The 12,522-nt window shown below is 44.5% G+C and overlaps 1 protein-coding gene across 1 annotated transcript in view; it reads right to left on the bottom strand.

The window, feature by feature from the left end:
• TBX18 (T-box transcription factor 18) overlaps window positions 1-7,676 on the bottom strand; it is a 30,423-nt gene extending 22,747 nt beyond the window's left edge. Inside the window, exons 1-4 of the mRNA XM_067702654.1 lie at window positions 6,919-7,676; window positions 5,500-5,704; window positions 3,217-3,318; window positions 24-195 (exon numbers count right to left, since the gene is read on the bottom strand). Of these exons, the coding sequence (XP_067558755.1) occupies window positions 24-195; window positions 3,217-3,318; window positions 5,500-5,704; window positions 6,919-7,225 (786 nt within the window). The 5' untranslated portion in view covers window positions 7,226-7,676. The remainder of the gene's footprint in view (window positions 1-23; window positions 196-3,216; window positions 3,319-5,499; window positions 5,705-6,918) is intronic.
• Window positions 7,677-12,522: the final 4,846 nt, after the last annotated feature.

The raw sequence follows: 12,522 nt of genomic DNA, 5'->3' as shown, positions 1-12,522 counted from the left end.
AATTAGGGAGGCCATGTACTTACATGGCCTTGGTCATCCAGTTCGTTGTTGGTGAGCTTCAGCTTGTCGAAACTGATCACTTGTCTCATCCAAGTCTCCCCTGAGGCAGGCGAGTCTGGATGAATGTACACTCGGGGTGGCACAGGGGAATCAGCGTTGCCCGCCACCATCCATTTAGAGCTGTGGTAAACATACCTAGAAGGCAATGACAAGGCTCAGTTTGTGAACTGTTGCTTTCTTGGAATTTCCAACTCAGTAGACTCAGACAAAATCTGCACCCTTTAAAAAGTCTAAAATTTGACGATTTGCTCTTTACATTCAATGCATATAAAATAAGAATTCAAGCACTTTTTAAAAACTCTCTGAAGCAGTGATAACCTACTGACCACTCAAAGTGGTATGTTAAGGATTTAGTGAAAAATATGCACACTATTCCCACCATAAATGCAAGTGTTTTAATTTGGATGAATCACACTTAAACACATTAGACATTCTGTCTGTATTCTGATGTTTTCCATTTTTCATCTGGATGTTCAATTGACATGAAGAAACTAAGTTCTCAATCTCTCCTTTAACGAAATCTCAAAAATACTTGAGAGTTATACCTTAAAGTGTCCCACTTTCTTTATCACTTCCCATCTTACACTTATGTTCAAACTGATGAGATAGATGGTAGAAAGGCAAGGGGAAATTGTCAGAACTTTCAGTAAATTTATTTTCATAGGGAAAAAAGTTCTATCTATTATCATTTATAGTTATTTTTTCTAACTCTATTACTCTATAAACTGAGGATATTCTGTTTAATTTTAAAAGTTTGTAAAATCATAAAACATAGGCCTTTATCTCCTATATTTCTCTTTGTTTTGACTATTGTAAGAAAATTCTTTAAATTTTTTATACCACTAATTAAAATACACGTCAAACTTTAAAAATTATGATATATCTAATTAACATTACCTTTCTAACTAAGAGACAAAACATCTTATTCTATTTGTGTATGTCAACTATATTGACTCTATAAAAATAATCATTTAAATAACAATGTTTCAAGTAGTATATAAGACAGTAATGTTTAATCTTATATTCAGACCATAATTTATTAATGTTAATTTAAAATACACTAATTCAAAAACTAGAAACTAGTATATGGATGATTGACTTAGAAAAGGGTAGAAAATGAAATTATATACTTCGATGTTTTTCTTCCATTTGTTTTAAAATATGGCATACAATTTAAAGCAACAATTTACAAATAGTCTCAGAGAATTCTACCAGTATATATGCAAATTTCTTTTTAAAATAGCATGAAACAGTTTCATAATATCTCTGGTGAGGCTCACTCTTTCAATATGGTCACACATTTCATTCTCTTTTGAGTTCAATATGCCTTCTATTCTTTAATTCCTTTTCTTGGGAAAAAATACATTATCACAAAATAAAGAATAATAATAAAAACAATTCCTCTTAATTGATATAGTGCAATTTCAATAAATAAGCTCCTAAGTGCATGGCCTTTTGTGAATATTAATTTTACATTCTAATAAATCACAATCACTTTTCATTTCACCAAATACCATTCTTTGATAGCAGAGAATAAGCCAAAAATATTTGTTTCTACCATTGTTGAAAAAGTTGGAAAATAAAATGCAAATCTTAGAAATGCAAGAAAAGCAGCACAATGAATATAGAGCTATTGCCAAAATAAATAGAGTGATATGCTCTGTCAAAACCTTGAAAAAGTATGCATATTGAATAGTTCAAAAATCCACACCCACTAAGAGAATAAATGCTACATGTTACATATTCTTTGTGAAACATTCTCAACACAAATGCTAAAAACAATTTTTTTCTTGAGAAGCAATATAAGTGAAAGCAAATTTATGTTTTATAATTTGACCTTTTATAATATGGCATCTTAATACTTGAAATTTTTCTTGCTTTATGTGTGAATAATAAGGATCAGTTAAGTAAAATAAAGCATCCAAAATATATGGAAGAGATCTGGAGAAAGAAATAGAAGACAAACTTAGAAGAAAAAAGAATAATTTCTAAGCTCATTAGAATTACATTGTCTTCCTAAGGGCAAAACCCAAATTAGAATATGGATTTTAAACCAAGTAAACTTAAAGAATAAACTTCAATGCCTTCTAGCTTCTATCATGTAGTAGATAATTTTAGCAAAGCTCCCTAATGAATTATTTAATTAAAATAAGGGATACAACTTTAAAGAGTAATAAAAACCAAATCTGATTTCATTTAAAAACTTACTAAATGCTCTAGCTGTTTATTTAAAAGACAGAAACAAAGAAATTTAAAGCAGCATCTTCCGATTTTCCACTCAGAATTTCCTTTTCTAAATGTTAGCATTTTTTTTAAACATCTTTATTGGAGTATAATTGCTTTACAATGGTGTGTTAGTTTCTGCTTTATAACAAAGTGAATCAGTTCAGCTCCTCAGTAAAATAAAAAGAATTGCCATTGACGACTGTTGATTTGCTTACTTGCAGAAGGAAAAGCAAAGGTTGGTTTGATACCGAAGAAAGTATCTTTTCCAACTTTACTTGATATCTAGATAAATATATTCTCTCAAAATCCAAACACTACAAAACTTTTTTAAAATTACTGTGTTAACTACCAGCCAAAAAAACAACAGTGAGGTAACAAATTCATTGCCAGCTTAAAGATGTCTTAATATAGTAATGAATTGAGAATTTTTTTTCTAAATTGTAAAATATCTTCAATAATTTTCTCAAATTAAAGGCAAAAAAGCCTGTGAAGAAGCCTATGATTTTGTATGTAACACAATAAAGGGAAATTATTTAAATGTCCAAAAAATCACGAAGAAAATGAAACAATTTGTTAACTATTATGTATATCTACAAACTTGACTCAACATTTTGTCTCAAAATCCTAATCAAAATGTAAATTAACATTAAAGTCACATTTAGTTTAGCAACACTAAACTGACCCCTTATTAAAATTCCTCAACACTTAAAGACATTTCTGTATCTACTAAAAGCAAAACAAATTTTTTTTTTCACATTTATTGTAAGAGAAGGCACCATCTAGACTACTGGAAGTGACAGGGTTTGGATTATGGATCTGATAATTCTACAGGCTTCTGGAAACAAATATCATAATCAGCACAGATTAAATAGGCGTATCCTGTAAAATCCCAGCGTTTTCTTATCCTCTGTATCCATCTGATCACTGTACCTGTATCTTTTGTTGTCCACTGGCACAATATCCATGGCAATGTAATATTGCTGGTGAGGATCTAATCCTGATATCTTCACTCTCATTGCTGGAAACATGCGCCTATGTACAAGGGAGGGGAGGAAAGATGGTTTGGGTTCTGTTTTTGTTTACGATTACACTTGGAGAATGAATAAGCAAAGAAAACTCTCGAATCTGTATTTTTCACATGGAAAAACTTATAACATTCACTTTGGTAATGTAATTCAAAGAATCTGAACACAGGACGTATCAAAACTGAATCATTTAAATGTCATTTGTCCCTGTACTTGCATTCCATGTTTACTGAAATGTCAGTATAGCTAAAAGCCAAAAAAAAAAAAAAAAAATTGTACACTGAAGAAATAATGGCACAGAAAGCACTTTATTTTTTAAACAAAATTTGGTAAGCAGATTAACTTTAATAATACAAATAATAAAGTGTCCCAAATGGTAGAAATAGAAATTTTGAATTTTTAAAAGTGATAAAATATATTATAATGTGAAACTTTAAAAGGGTTATAAAAAAAAAAAGCACAAGGAGCCAATGTGCCACGCCATAACCAAACAATATGTTCTTTATTGAGACAGGACTTCCTGTCTGCAGCATGGTAAAGGTGAAGTGCAAAAGTTGCTCTAAATTTGAAAGGTATAGTAAAACTTCTTTATTGAAAGCAGAAACTAAACACAATGTATATTTGCCAAATCATTCCTTCCCCCACCATACCCTGAAAACACTTTCTTATTTAACCACACTTACTCAAAATTTGCTAATTAAAATAAATGAAAATCCACATTTCTCTTGGCTTCCCAGAGATGCATATAAAAGGAGATGCTAAAATAAACGCACCTATCTTTTAAAAAGGGCACAGCAGCAAGGAATACAGCAGCAAATTATTGTATATAAAAAAACAAATAAAGCAGTTCTCTTAAAAAAAACAACTTTCATCGAATGATTTATGTCTAGGATCCTTCCGGTTAATCTAATTTTTGCTAATTTAACCTTCTAACACAAATTTTAGTACTGTTATTTACCAGAAATGTTTCCTATAACAATAAAGCCATTAAAGACCACTTCCAGAGAAAAGAAAGTCCATTATTCCTAACTAGGCATGAGAACAGTTTAATACGCTGGCTGTTTTAGTGTTATTTCAGTGCACCTGTAAGATAAAGAGTAAAGGTCTTTAACTACATCCTTTATAAGACAACTGTTGCTTTGTGTTGTTGAAGACTGAATTTGGATCATTAATAAAAAGCTCTGTGAAAATGTAGAAGGTAGCATATGGATTCAATAAAATATGTTTTTGTAATTTCTAATAAGTTTGGATACTTTTATGCTATCCAGGTTTTTGCCATGGGTACTCCCTGAAAGAGTTGTGTGTGCTTTTTAAGGTTTCTTTTAAGGAAGATAGTATTCACCGATTTCACTGCACTAAATGAACTGAAAACTCTAAAACGCAAATATTTCTGTCCCTCCCTCACATTAACATGATTTGTACAACAAATCAATTTATTTTACTAACTGACGGATGTGCACATTTCACACTTTCAAAAAATAGATATATCTTACAAATTTTTTTGGTGTTCCTCAGCAAATTTAGGCTAATTTGTTGGATTTCATTTAGAAAAAAAAAGTAATCACGTAACTGTGAATCTATAAAAAGAATGGTTTTTAAAAATCGGGGCAATTGTTTTTGCAGGGATTAAGCATGTATTACTGGTGATTCCACTAATTTTCATCCTAATCTAATATCAAAATAGCATAACACATCACGTTCTCATACTGCCTGCAAATCTTTTGATAAAGATCCAACTAGAAGTTTCGAATCTAAAAAAGCAAACAATAGTTTGCTAAAGAGTAAACTGCGTTTTTTTAAAAACGGGGGGAGGGGTGGATAATCTGTTCCTTAATTTCAGAAACATAACTAAAGCCTAAATAAATGCCTGAACAGATATGCAGTATGATCACGAATCTATAACTACCCTGCATGCGGATTATCAACAGTAACCGTTACCGCCTCCGCGGCGACAGCGATTTTCTCCTTAGCATCCAACGAGAGGACAGCCGGGCTGTGTCCCTCGCCGGCCGACTGCACTCCAGGTTAGGTAGGCAAAGCCAGTCTCAAAAATGAACCACTACCCGGGGCCTTGTCTGCAGAAACTGCTAACGAGAGACCCCACCGCTCTGGCAGGTCCTTCTTCCCAACCCACCAAGAGGTGCGGTGAGGCCAGAGCCGGGGCCGTTCGCGCCAGCGTGCCCTTTACCTGCCGGCCTTGGTGATGATCATCTCCGTGCCGATCTCGTGAAAGCGCTTCCAGAGCTCAGCTCCCTGCAGATCCACCCGCGGGGCCTGCGGCGAGGGCAGCGGGGTCACGGGCCGGGCCAGGGCGGGCACCGGGGACCCCTTCGGGGAGTCTCCTGGGGATGCCAGTGGGGAAGCGCCCTGCAGGAAGCCGTCCTCACAGCCGCCTGGGCAGCAAAGGGCAGAGAGGGGTAACCGGTGAGGGCTCGAAATGGGAAACCTGGTGGGGAGATGAACCCCCGAGGGCGGCTGGGGAGAGGAAAAGGACCGCGAGGAAAGAGGAAGCTTTCTTGCCATCCGGCCCTTACAACAAACAGGCCCATGGGTGGGTAAATACGCGCTCCGCCAGCCAAAGGGACGGACACTCGACTTTCAAGTAGAGCCCTCTCGGTCCCCAAGTCTCAAGTCCCGCAGAGGCGTGCGGCCAGCGTCCACCCCACCCTCCCTGCTTCCGCCCAGTCAAGGCCCCAAAATAAGTTTTGTGCCGCAGCCGGAGTCTGGGATGCATGCCCAACGGAGCCTGAGATGGGTTCCCGAGTCCAGATCCGCAGTGCAGGCCCCGACACACCCCACGCCATGGAGAGCACGGAGCAAAAGCGCCTGGCGCCCCGGCTCCTGGTCCCAAGCCCTTGGGCCTCCCTTCGTAATAGGCGTCCGAGGCGCCTTGCTTCGGGCCCGGCCGGAGGCATCCTCTAGAAAGCTCTTCAAACACCGCTCTCGCCAAACTCCCCGGCCGCCCGGAGCTTCTTAGCAAAGCAACAGCGGGAAGAGAAGAGCACGAAAAACAAGCCCACGATCGCCGTCGGCCTTGGCAGCGGGAATCAAGAGAGGAAGGCAAGGGAACCGCTCAGCTACCCCTCGGGAAACCACGTTTGCAAATATGCCGCCCTCTTCCTGGTTTGCCCAAACCCTTTAGGCATTCGTTTCGGTTTCGGGGGTGTGGGTATGCCGTCGCTCCCCCCACTCCCATGCTTTTAAAAGTTAGGAAAGAAAAAAGAGCACCCAGGGGCTGGAAGCCCAAGGGAGGCAGATGCGGAAAGCACAGATGTGCACCGCCGAGCGCCGCAAACTGCAGCTGCTGAGGGCGCGGTGTGAGTGGGCGGTGGCGGCAGCAGCAGCCTGAGAAACCAGGCTGAAAGCGGCATTTTACTGTCTGGAGGGTGACCCGAGTTGCGCGGCGAGAGCGTCCAGGGCAGCGCGAGCTCTGCGCCCTGACACCCAGGCTAGCGCTCTGATGACTGAGTTGCCCCGGGCGCACAGGGACACCGCGCGCGCGCACGCCCACAGCTCGCAGTAGTTCAGGTTCTCCGCGGCGGTACTGGCCCGTGGGACCGGGAGAGGACGTCTAAGGAAGAAGTTAGGCGGGAAGGGGCTGACTCACCCGCGGCTCCGCGGGAACCGCAGCTCCGCTCCAGGTCTGCACAGCTCCGGATGGGCCCGGATGCCGCCCCAGCCGGCGGGGAGAGCGCAGTGCCTTCGTCTCCCTCAGAGGAGCCCTTTTCTCCGGCGGCGCCGCCGCGGCTGCAGCCTCCGTCATCTAAGGCCCCGGCCGCCTCCTCTGCGCCCAGCTTTCGCCTCTTCTTCTGAAGCTGTTGCTGCTTCTCGGCGCCGATCAGTGCCTCCACGGAGAAGGCGTGCGCCTTAAGGCTTAGCATGCTGCACGGCGAGCCCCTCCGTTTCTCGGCCATCCCCGCCGCCCGGCGCCCGCCCCTCGCTCATATACACAAGCGCAGGCACACGCACACACTCGCTCTCCTTCCCCTACCAAAATCTGAACGACTCTCGGGGCCTCCCGCAGGCCCAGATCTGCCCTCTTCCCCGCCCGGGCAAAAACAAATTTGGCGTTTCCTCTCTCGTGCTTGTGTTGGGATCCCAGGAACCAGCGACGCGCCCGCCAAGTTTCCTTCCCTCGGTCTCTCGCGCGCTCTCTCAGTGATGGACTCTTTCGCTCCCACCCTCTCCACCTCTTCCTGCAGCTCCAAGATCTGCCTCGACTGATGCGCCAGAGAGGACTAACATGGGTAAAAAACACTCTGCGGACACAAATTAGGGATTGTAATTGAAATTTGTTGCCTTGATCTGTCAGCACTTCCAGGCAGGAGAGCGGTGGGAAGAACTTGCTCATTAGTGTCAATAAAGGGGCGGGGGCGGAGTCCGGGGCCCTGTCAATCACCGAGACGGCCAGCCAATCAGGAGGCGCCGACTCCGCTCCGCCCGCGCCCACTTCCTTACAAGGTCGCAAAAAACCTAGAGTGGAAAGCGCCGCCGTCTGGCTTGGAAGTGCCAGCCCGGGCCCTGAACCGGGTCAGTCTCCCTGCCTCCCACAGCCAGTCCAGTCCGGGAGTCTCCAGCTTTCCCCACCGGGACCTGGAAAGGCTGAGGCTCCTGGCTTTAAACCGAAATGATCACCACATCAGAATATCAAGAATTTTTCAAGAAACCTTAAGTTCCAGTCCCATTCCCTTATCACTTAATATTGCTACAACTCAGAACATTTTGAGGAGTGGGGAGAATTCACGTCCACCAGGCCCGTCTTTTCTCTTGGACACATTCTGCATTTAGTAACACCCACTCTGCGCCGGGCGTGGCACTAGACTTATTTGTTTTACTCCGTGGATTTTTCTTGGGGAGGGAGGGGGAATTCAAGATACGTTTAAATCCTTTATATTTAGGAGAGCAAAATTTTACCCCATTATTGCTCAGTCCTTTATATGAACCTGTCAGAAAAAGCACGCTCTTTCCGGAGTCTCCCATTTCTTTCGAACAATGATCGCTAATTTAAACCTGGTATTTTAATTTTTATGTCTTTAATGATAAGGACTTAGCTTTAAGACCCCTAAACACTTCGCAGAGTGAAATAAGTTTTAAGATGCAATAAAATTTCCATTGCAGTTTTAGAAAATTTCTCTGTGATTTAACGTAATTTCATGTTTGCCCTGTTTTTGCCAGGTAGCTACTTCTTTTCTCAGGCTTTTAAAGAGCCAACATGTTTCTTTAAAACAATTTTTTAAAACCTCTTTTTAATTGAATAACACTTAACATGTATCTGTACAGTTTGTTTTGTAGTTTCAACTCGACTTTTGCTCTGGATTAACAAAAATAATGGATGTGATGTAAATAGAGCAAGTCTCTTTGTAGAATAAAACTCATCATGGATATTACTCTTAAATCTCTGGTATAAAATACACGACAAAGGATTGAGGGTTTTTTGTTTGTTTTTTGTTTTCTCTCCCTCGCTCTGTTTAACCTCCACACTGTTGGCTGCCCCATTATCTCTTACTTCTCTCTTAGTTTCCAGTACAGTGACTCAGGCAGTAGCTTCGCCACTGCGATCTTTTTACCGTAGCTCCAGGGGGAACTCGCGGTTCCTCCAAGGAAACCAGAAGAGCGGGAACCAGAGCGGGCGGTGCTCAGAGGCGTCTCCGCACGCGCCGCCCGGCGGGCCCAGCAGCCTCAGGGTCAAACACGACTCCCTAACTACCTGAAGAGGAGGCCTCTTTTAAAAGATTGAGAACCAGACTCAACTAGGAGGAGGTGTTTTGCATTTGCAAAAAATGGCTTTGCGAACGGTCTGGAGCGTCCGGACCTCGGTGGACCTCCAGAGTCTGCGGCGACCTAGGCGGGTAGTACAGCCTTAAAAGTAAGCGCAAACCTGGTTTCTGAAGCCTGCCCGAAGACGGGCGCAAGCCCGGCAGAGCGAAGAGGCCGCCTGGAGGGCTGGGGCAGGGAGTGGGGAGGCATGCGCTGGAGGGAGGGCCGCAGACCTGGCAGGAGGCTGCCCACCGAGCTCCGCGCGTCCGGGGCATCTGAAGCCAGCATCCATCCGCAGCCTGCGGGGACCGAGCGCCCCGCTCCACGCCCAGGCTTTCAGTGGCCCCAAGGAGGAGCGACCCGAGGCTCCTCTGAGCTGCCCTTGCGGACTTGGAGAGGTGGAGGCGCTGAGGCCCAAGGGTGGAGTCGCCGGGGCCCTGAGGCCTACTCCGGGAGAACGGCTCCTCTGGAGAAACCCCAGGCCGCCAGGGACGACCGCGGTTTTCCAGACGCGAAGCCTGCTTTGTAGACGGGTTCTTGTCCATTTACAGGCCCCGCTGCTCAAAACTGATTTAGAAGGGACTACACGGGCCTGCAGGGCCCCAAGGCCTTCGATATCCCTACATCGCTTCTTTCTCCTTTACCCCAGGCAGCGAGGGGCTCAGCCCTCGGGACGCCGGGGACTTGCACCATACAGACAAGCTGGAAAGCCGGGCCTCACACACATCCACTATGTCAGATAGAACGTGGCCCTTAAAAATAATCCAGATGTGCCCTGGGCGCCCGGGACAGGACCAACTCTGGTCTCCTTAGTCCAAATCCAGGCTGGGCTTTGGGAACCACAGCGACAGAGCCGCACCGCCGCTCTCCACCTTGGGCTCGCATGGAATCCAGCTCAGACTCCGGGACCCAGCGGGACCAGCTGCCCCCGACCCCACGAAGCAGAAGGTCGCAGACCTCAGCTCACCCCCGACTTTCGCTCCCGAGAGGGGAAGCCGAGCTTCTCCAGGAGCCTGAGGGAAGGAAGGCGGGTTTGGCAGGCTGGCGGAGTCTCGGCCTTCGAAGCGTTGGCGAAGCCACCACACTAATCGGGCGTTTTCTCAAAAGCATGGCACGCGCGTGCCAGAGTAGAGTCAGGGCCTTGCACTTTGCCAGTCAAGAGAGCAAAGGAAGCGGGGACAGGGCGCAAACTGGCGGGAGAAAAACTCGACAGGGTGCGCCCGTGCACGTGCCTGTATGTGCGTGGATGCGCGTGTGTGCACCTGCGAGGGTGTAAACATGGGTGGGCATGTGTACCGGGGAGCGTGTGCCTCTCGTCACTTTAAGAGAGAAACTGTCTGTTCCCAGTATGAGCTATGTTAAGGAAACGATTAAAACTGAATTAAACTGTCAGGCCTCTGGCATGACTAGCACGGCTCTATTTCAAATAAAAGTCATCCAGGGAAGAACGTTATCAGAGTGGGCTTCTCTCAGGAACTTGGGCGGAGAGAGAGGGAAGGACACAAGAGCCTTGCGAATGGTACCTAGTGGAATCTGTGTTCAGCCAGTTAGCAAAACTATCGCGGGAGGGGGGTGGGCGTTGAAAAGCGTAGTCAGTTCCTCTTCCTTATTTTTCTCTGTGCATTTTAAAATTAGACAGTTCCAAAAGATTTTTTTAAAACGGATTCTGTCGGTTTCCGCTGTGCTTTCTCAGCCTAGAGCCTGTTCACACTATATATAGTGTAACATATATATGTTTGGAGAGAGCTTGCTATTTCCACTTACCTGACGTAGCTACTTGTATTTATAAACAGTTACTTATTTTTAAATTCTGAATTTAAAAATTCTATGCATTAGGATTTCATTCTCTAGATAGACTTCTTTTTTCTTTTACACTTGACGGTGGCTATAAGAGTTTCTAACCCTTACGATTAATTTCCCACACTCAAGACATGACACAGGAGGTGAGCCTTGGCACACAAGACAGTCTGTTCTTGGCCCTTGAGTGGGAGTTGCTTCAGGTGGTCCCCAAGTTTCCGAACAGGCATGATCCGGACTTCCTTCCCATGCGCTAAAAAATAAAAATTTAAAAAAACTTTATTATTAGCTAGAAGATTAACCTAGCGAGAAGTACAGAAATAGACGGGAGAGTGGGGGTGAGCAAGGGCCCAATCCTAGCACCAAGTGGGGTACTTATTTGGCTGCCTTAATTTGTAACAGTTTGGAAAGAAGGTACATCCTAATTGGGGGCGTGGACGTCAGAGCCGCCGAGTCACCAGGCAGCACCTTACTCGCTGGCTGGGGCTCCCTCTCTCCTCCCTTCCTTCCCTTACCATCTTCCACTCTCTTCGTTATCTGCCCTGCTATTCTTCTCGCCTCTCCCTCTGATCTGGGTTAATAAAAACAATAAATTATAACCTGTATAAGTTTACAAAGAGTAATTTACGGGAGTAAATTCAGTCGGCCAGGGGCTGGACCGCTGCGCTCTCGAGGGCTTCCTTCCTGCCGGGTCTCCGGCTGCAGCTGCAAACCCAGGCCCCGTGGAGAAAGCGATCCCGAACCGCGATTCCTCGCGGCTTGCTTCTGTCGTGGATTTGCACACACACACAGCACTATCCCACATGTTGGCGATTGTTTACCATTCTCCTCCTCCAACAAGTCTCTTAAGTATTCTCATCAGCTGAGACCGAGTCTCGATAGCAAAGAAATCGCGCAGCCCACCGAAGTGCTCTTCGGGGCTCCCGAGCGCCCAAACTCAGTTTGGGGTCCGGAGAGATTCCTTTTAGTGCTGGTTTTTCAATCAATGCTCAATTCTCGGTGAGGTTTAGGGGAGGTGCGCTGTTTGGAGAGAGCAAAAGGCGTGTACTCTAATGGTAAGCTTGTCGTCATTACTCCCTCCCTCCCTCCACTTCCAGTTCTCCAGGGAAAGGTAAAGGAAGGGAGAAGTGAGGCCCGTGACCCACCAAGTCGAGGGGCTGTGAGGACGTAATAAACCTGTAATGTATCCGGAAGAAAACTCACTCGGCTGGACGAATGAGCTTCGCCACTCATGTCCAATTTCCAGCAGTATCTGCTCTACCTCCAGATGATGCTGGAATTATTTTTCACCCTGTGCATGAAAAACCGCCCCCTTCACTTCCTCATTCATTGACCTACACTCCTCTGACGACACTACTACAGTAAGGGGTTAGTAACAGAAATGTCCAAGAAGGAAACACTTGTCTCTATCACTAATACCTGATCCAAATACAAGCTGGCTTCAAGGAGGTAATGAAATTAACACCTAGATGTAAATGGATACCCAAAGATGGGAGATGGACATTGCTGAATTGCAACAGGTCAATTTGGACATAAATCAAACTGAGACAATGAATGGAGAAATTAATATTCTCTAAATAGTTAATGGGCATTTTAATAGTTTATGCTTTATAAAATGATGTTTAAATTGATATTTAAGATATGCAGCTTCATATTC

Source organism: Pseudorca crassidens, chromosome 13 (genome assembly GCF_039906515.1).
Source record: "Pseudorca crassidens isolate mPseCra1 chromosome 13, mPseCra1.hap1, whole genome shotgun sequence".
NCBI classification, from domain to species: domain Eukaryota; kingdom Metazoa; phylum Chordata; class Mammalia; order Artiodactyla; family Delphinidae; genus Pseudorca; species Pseudorca crassidens.
This window is presented reverse-complemented; position numbering and strand designations above follow the sequence as displayed.